The sequence below is a fragment of the Notolabrus celidotus genome, chromosome 17 (assembly GCF_009762535.1).
Source record: "Notolabrus celidotus isolate fNotCel1 chromosome 17, fNotCel1.pri, whole genome shotgun sequence".
NCBI lineage: Eukaryota > Metazoa > Chordata > Actinopteri > Labriformes > Labridae > Notolabrus > Notolabrus celidotus.
Genome location: NC_048288.1, coordinates 22,516,545 through 22,523,832, shown reverse-complemented (window position 1 = coordinate 22,523,832; position 7,288 = coordinate 22,516,545). Strand labels below are relative to the sequence as shown.

At 41.2% G+C, this 7,288-nt stretch overlaps 1 protein-coding gene across 1 annotated transcript; it reads left to right on the top strand.

The window, feature by feature from the left end:
* Positions 1 to 655: 655 nt before the first annotated feature.
* LOC117828724 (delta-type opioid receptor-like) lies at positions 656 to 6,418 on the top strand. The gene is made up of 4 exons (XM_034705961.1): positions 656 to 830; positions 1,155 to 1,410; positions 4,227 to 4,579; positions 4,933 to 6,418. Exons 2-4 carry the CDS (start codon positions 1,163 to 1,165, stop codon positions 5,460 to 5,462), a joined length of 1,131 nt encoding a protein of 376 aa, XP_034561852.1. The 5' UTR covers positions 656 to 830; positions 1,155 to 1,162; the 3' UTR covers positions 5,463 to 6,418.
* Positions 6,419 to 7,288: the final 870 nt, after the last annotated feature.

Sequence of the window (7,288 nt, the reverse complement as noted above, 5' to 3'; positions counted from 1 at the left end):
ATTAATGCTGCAAAGATCGTCTTTTTTGAATTGGTGTCTATGTGGTTTCCGGTGTTTCTGCAGCCAGCCTCAAGCGGATTCTTGATGAATTGCAGTTTATAACACTTCTGCATTGGCTTCATAGTTTGAGACCAGAGGTTGCCCCATGATTCATACATCGTCAACCGTCATCACTCGCTGCAGCGTCATTGCGTAAAAATATAAAAAATAAATCAGAAATAAATAATTTTAAGTTACGTCAATGTTTATTTTAGTTCTGCAACAGTTTTATTTGATAAATCTTTTCAACACATTATCCCAAGGGGCATCCTTATTTATACATCAGAAAGGAATAAAGATGATGTGATAGCATTAAGTGGGTTAACCCTTTATTTTTCATCCAATATCCACATAAGTGATGCTGTCTTTAATTGTGCTCCATGAGTTTTACTTCACTGTGACAGAGGATTGGAGGGAATTGTGCGCTGCCTGGAGGTTATTGTCATCGCACTGTCATTTCAGATTTCGTGTGTGTGTGTGTGTGTGTGTGTGTGTGTGTGTGTGTGTGTGTGTGTGTGTGTCTGTGTGTGTGTGTGTGTGTGCGCGCGCGTGCGTGTGTGCGTCCGTGTGCGTGTGCGTGTGGTACGGTCTAGCCTGACTGCGCGCCACCTCTCCATCAGTGCGTGTGCACGAGGGTCCGCAAAGCTGCTGCTGCTGCTGCTCCTCTCCGGGCGCACAGAAGCATCCACAAACTTTGATGAGCTGCACCTCAATCTGTGGGCAACACAAATAAATCATACAACAACCGGAATAATAAAAACAATTTACAGGGCAAATTTGGGAGAATCAAGGTGAGTAAAACCTGCAAGACTGAAAGTGTTTGCAGTGCGTGTTTTTCGTAGATGCTGGGATCTGTTGTGTGTTTATTTCCCTATGTGTTGTGCATGATCTACAAGTGGCTACAGAACCGAAGTGAAGTTTTTAAGGGTGTCATGATATGCAGAGTCGTATTGGATGTTTTTTCATAGTGGGAATTTAAGTAGTTTCTCACACGCGTTTTCCAGACTCGATGTCACCTTGTTTGCCTTCCTTATATAACAGATTCCCATGTTTTGTTTTCATTCATCCTCTGTAGACTTGTTCTGAAGCCTGTTTTTTCTTAACCGTACGGACAGGTATCAACATGGAAAGCACACCGGTTGAAATATTCAAAGAAGATAACAGTAAGTGCCTCTCCACGTCGCTGGAGGACTGCGCAGTGAATTCCTCATCCTGGGTGTCCGGATACTCAGAGAACCGCAATCTGACCCACGATGACAGCTGGGAGCAGGAGGGCATGTCTCCCATCATTCCCATCATCACAGCAGTCTACTCGGTGGTGTTTGTGGTCGGTTTACTGGGCAACTGCCTCGTCATGTATGTGATCATCAGGTATGGGCATTTTTCAGTAAAATATTACTCACTCAAATGTAAGGATCAAAATCAATACTGGAGGGGGTTCAGTGTGCCAGAAATATTATATCACAACATGGAGAATAAAAGTTGCAATAAAAGGCACAGTTTGATTGTATGGGGAATTTTTCTGTGACTGGAAAATAATAAGAGGGACCTCCATCAATGAATTCAGAGTTGTGCCAGGCAGATGAATACATTTCATCACATGATATATTGCAGAAGGTATTTGGCTTCCCTGCACACTTTTATGCCTTTTGCCCATGTCTTATCTGCAGAATTTCAGCAGTGTAATGTGACGCTCAGTAAAGACAGTAAGAAGGCACATTTCTGTAAAACATATACAGCTCTTTAAAAAGCTGGGGACATCTCCTACTCTATAACTTTTTTTGGCTTCTAATCCTCAAGGAACACAACTATGGTTGCATAATGATACAGGTTGAGATTAATGCTGTCATTTCAAATATGTGGCAATGTTGATAGATCCTGCCTCCCTTAATGGTTTAGAAGTGCCTGAAACCTTTAAAGTGGCTTGTTTTATAATTTAATAACCCTCAAGACCTCCAAAATAATAACAATATTCAGTAAATCTCTCCTTGGCTAGCGGGCTTGATATTAATCACAGTTGAAACCAGTGGTGCTTTATCAAGCTGATAGCCTGCTTGCACCTTATTGGCCGTTATTTATGGGGTGCAAGAGCAACAAATCTCCTTCCATATAATGTGAAATGCAGCGGTGTCATCCACAAAGCTTCGGTCCACAGACAACAATTACCTCAAATCAGGTTGATTGCCTCGCCTGTCGGTAAAAGCCATTTTTATCATGTCAGTTCCAGTGAAGACTCAGAGTTTTATTGTTTAATTGCTCCTTGGAGGACAATATAACTCAAATAAAAGTGGTGTTATGCTGATTTAGAGCAAACAAATATCTGAAATTACACTTATCCATGAACTCACTCAGTCAATGGACGACACAGTTGATTCTTCACTAAGCTTCAAGTGACATAGCATTGCACATTTTATGGCTTATGGTTTTGTTAACGTTGTTGGTATCAACATGTGGTATCAAAAATTGATCAGCTGACTAGGTTTACTGTGAGGGGTCTCACTTGTTGTGATTAAAACACATTTGTATCCCCTTACACTTCAGATTCCTTTGTCGCTAGAGAGCTTCTTTCAGCAAATTGTTTTGGTTTATGTTTTGATTCAGTCCAACAGGGCTAATTGTGTTTCACCTGTTTCATGGAAAAGAATACAGGCTACAACAACAACTGTATGCCTGCTCAACACCACAATTTAGCAAAGAAAGCATTTAGTAGCTGAAAATCCCCCCCGGGGAACTGGTGGAGACCAAAATCTGAGTTAAAAGGAGGGTTAATAACTAACTCCAGCAGGTTAACAGGAAAACACCTCTTCAAATGAATGCTTTCGTTACTATGCGTTTGCTTGAGAAGCCTTTCAAAACGGAAAAACCAGATATTTTCCTCCTTGGCTGGTGGAGACCACAAACAGAGCTAAAAGTTCAGTGAACATCGGACTGTCATTAAGCACATGGACAGGAACACTTCTTCACATGAATGCTAATGTTAATTAGATTTTCCTGGATAGCCACCTGTTGCTAACACATTTGTCAACACCGCTCTATAAGGAAAAGCTGCCCCCTAGTGGACAATAAACACACTTGTATTCTTTAGAACGCCCAGGTGACTTGTGAATCTGTTCAGGCCATAAGAAGTCACAGCTAGCAGGCAGTAAGCTCAAAAAACAGAGTGTTGCAATTTTTTGTGAGTACATTTAGATATAGGATGATGTGTTGTGAGGTTGGGTGGGTGTTTATTATGTATGTTTCTACATGTATGTATACTTGTACACACTGTGGCAACAAATTTCCTTGCAAAGGACAATACAGATCTATCTATCGATCTATCTAAAAATGAGTTAGGAAGGATGGAAGGAAGGAAATAAAGAGGTAGGCAGGAAAGAAGGAAGGAAGGAAGGTAGGTATCTATCATTCTATCTATCATGTTAATTTTCGATCATAACAGATGATGCTAGACTGATTTTTTTTTCTTCTTAACAAAGCCTGGCTAGCTGTTTCTTCTTGTTTCCAATCTCAATGCTAAGCTAGCTAGCAAGTGGTGATAGCCATGTATTTAAAGCACCAGGTAACACTCATCTTCTTGTCTAACTATTTTCACAGTTGAAATCTTAAGCGCAAATTCTCCAAGATGTGGAAACTGTTTCTAAAAATGGGATAAAACATATGACACGTTATCAGCCTCAAAGAGAATCATAATTGCAGTGTTGTTTGGAAAAGACAACAAACAATTTTTGTTTGGTGCAATAGGTAAAGAAAGATTTCTTATGATGAACATTTGCTCTGATTCATGCCCAGTCACCATGAATCAAATAAGTAATTCTGATGGATCATGTTTTTTCATTTCAAAGCTTCATTACATCCTGCAGGCGCCACCGCTGGTGAAAAATTAGAACTTTAAATTAGTCTTGAGAAATAAACTTTGCAGAAGTCATTGTATACTGCTTTAATGCTATTATAATTTAATGAAGTGGAATGGAGTTGATTATACATGGCCTGCAATCTGAGGCATACTATACATAACAATGAAGACTGAGTCAGAAAATTACATTACGGATTCAAGGAAGCAGGGTTGACTAATAGACGATGTTGAATTCACAATGAGCCAATAAAGAGTCAGCAGAGCGATGTATAGTGGCCATGGCAGCCTGGACACATGTTTGGCTCTGGTTTAACTTTGTGCTCTGCATGTTTTACAGGTACACAAAGATGAAGACAGCCACCAACATTTACATTTTCAATTTAGCGCTCGCCGACGCTCTCGTTACCACCACGATGCCCTTCCAGAGCACCGACTACCTGCTGAACACCTGGCCGTTTGGTGAAGTTGTATGCAAGGTCTTCATCTCCATCGACTACTACAACATGTTCACCAGTATCTTCACTCTGACTATGATGAGCGTGGATCGATATGTGGCCGTCTGCCATCCGGTGAAAGCTCTGGACTTCCGCACTCCGATTAAAGCCAAGATGATCAATGTGTGCATCTGGATTCTGTCCTCAGCGGCGGGGATTCCTGCTTTTGTCCTTGGTGGCACGCAGACAAAGAGCGGTGAGATTTAATTTCCTCCTTGTTGAAGAAAGTTGAAAGTTTCTGCAAATGTTTTGAAATATTGGGACTCATTTAAAGTATGTGCTGGAAAGAGTAGTAGTCTATATTCTATCAAGTCCTTCTGTCATTGCAGGGTTTTCCATTAGCCACACGCCATGCTTTTTCTTCAGGAATATAGATGATGGATAAAAAAGCAATTTAGAGCAAAAAAAATCCCCTTTGAGTGCAGATAAGCTGCTCCCTAACAGCTTGCTAAATTGAAAGCAGAAAGGCACAGAGGAGAATTTCTATTTATGATAAAAGCAGAAGTGCACTTCATCACTTAATTCACCTTCTCTCCTTTCTTCCTGCAGAAATAACCGAGTGTGCCTTACAGTTCCCAGAGCCGTATGTGTACTGGGACACACTGATGAAGATATGCGTGTTTGTCTTTGCCTTCGTCGTGCCTGTCCTCATCATCACCGTATGCTACTCCCTCATGGTCCTGCGGCTGAAGAGCGTCCGAATGTTGTCCGGCTCTCGGGAAAAAGACAGAAACCTGCGTCGGATCACGCGCCTTGTAGTGGTCGTGGTGGCAGTGTTTGTAGTCTGCTGGACGCCCATTCACATCTTCATCCTGGTGAAGGCGTTGGTGAGCATACCCGAGACTACCGCCATCATGGCCGCCTACTTCTTCTGCGTGGCTCTAGGTTACACAAACAGCAGCCTGAACCCCGTCCTCTACGCCTTTCTGGATGAGAACTTCAAACGCTGCTTCAAAGACTTCTGCCTGTCGGCCAGATTTAAGGGTGAGAGAATGTCGGGGAGCAGGAAGACGCCTGGCAGTGTGCGGGAGAACGCAGTGCCCCTGGAGAACCATGATGGGACTAGTAAGCCCACATGACTAGCAGTGGAACTGTCTTCTATTTCACACATTGGAAAAGAAGACTCGCATGACCTGGGCCTAACCCACGTCACATCGACAATGTAGTTTGAACTCTGTTTGAGGACTCCATTGTTTCATTCACAGTTTGGTTTCAACTAACGGCAACACAACAGAGATGATCTCACATCAGTGATGGAATGAGCTTCAAATTATAAATTCCATCTTTTCCGAAAAACACATCTTCAAGACGGCAACCTCATCACTTTACAGTTTCTTTCATCCCTTTGATTCATTTTTCTATCAATCACAGAAGTTAGTATGACGATTGTGTTGTTTTATTTCGACGTCATGACTTCAGGATAATTTTTTTGAACAGGAAACAAACTGATCAAAACTTGCCTCTAATATTATCTATTTCCAACTATCTCCTCTTTTTTTAGATCCAAGGTTAACTGGTCGGTCGCAATCTGTCATTTTCAGCAGGTCGTTGAAGTGTGGCTGAAAATACATTGTGGTGGAAGTCTTCACTGTACGTTTATTTTCAAGTACACATGATTCCCATGCCCCTGTTTGCTTTCAGCAGTGTGGTAGTTGATTCACACTCCAACACGGAGGGTGGCAGTGATGCCCAATAATGCTGGTTATCAGCAACTTACAGCCTCTGGTTGTCGAAGAATGTAGCCAGTGCAGAAGTGCAAACACAATCCAGTTCCTTAAGTGACCACTTGAGGCTGGCTGCAAACGCCAGAGAAACTCCATTAAGCCCTGTATTAAAATGGGCACTTTTAGAAATTAACTTGTTTACAACCTGATTCAAATAACAATTTAGTTCTTGATGTCTCATTTCTCTGTTCATGAAAGCTGTTCGTTGGTGATTTTTTTCATGTTATACTTGGGCGTGGTTGAGTTGACAGACAGGTGGGCGTGTGACAGCTATTTACCAGGAGGCATAAGGCCCACCTCAGCTCCACCTCTTTGCCTGTGGCTAGATGGACTGAAAGTTAGGCTTTCCATGAAACACAGAGACTAAACCCATGTTTTATACAGTCTTTGGCTATCATCCGCCATATCGGTTGTGACTGTCTGAGGTCAAACCAGTTGAGAAACACCACTTTAGATTGTTATAACTTAGAAAGAGCTGCTCATTAATTATGCAGACTGAATAATTCCAGTAAGTTGAGATGTATTGCTTTAGACAAAAGAAGAATAAAATACCAACCTTGAAACGACTATTATTCAGTAAAAGACACAGAAAGAAACTAATGACAGCTGTTTCAGTCATGTTTTAAAAAGTATACTTGTTTCATCAGTATTTAATGCTCATTTGATTCCATTTTGTTATGCCTGTCATTCCCTCCCAATATTTTTCCAACACCAAATGTGCCTTTAATAGTCCAGATAACAAGTTTGTAGCAAGGGGAAATAACTGCAGTAACGACTACAGAAAGAAATCAAAAAGATTTATGCTGTTAACACATCAGTGTTGATGTGCTTCAGCGTTGATGTTCAAAAATGCTTTTCACCTCTGTAGAGGGTTTGAAGTGTTTTGATTGACCAAACTGTGAGAGGACTGACTTGTTTAGGACTTTAAAGTTTCCAGAAATAAACATTAAAACACGCTGCACTGAGGAAGATTTATCACTGAGGAGAGTGAAAGAAGAGATCCTGGACTTGAATGTGCATTTAATATTTGACAGAGGGCTCTGTATCAGCTTTGACTCTGGACATGTGTCCAGATTGATAAGTTGTTCATTCATGATGTATAATTCAATCACAAAGGCTGTTTATGGCTATTAATATTATACACGTTGTCTACTCGTGCTTTTTATTCTGGGAAACTGCTC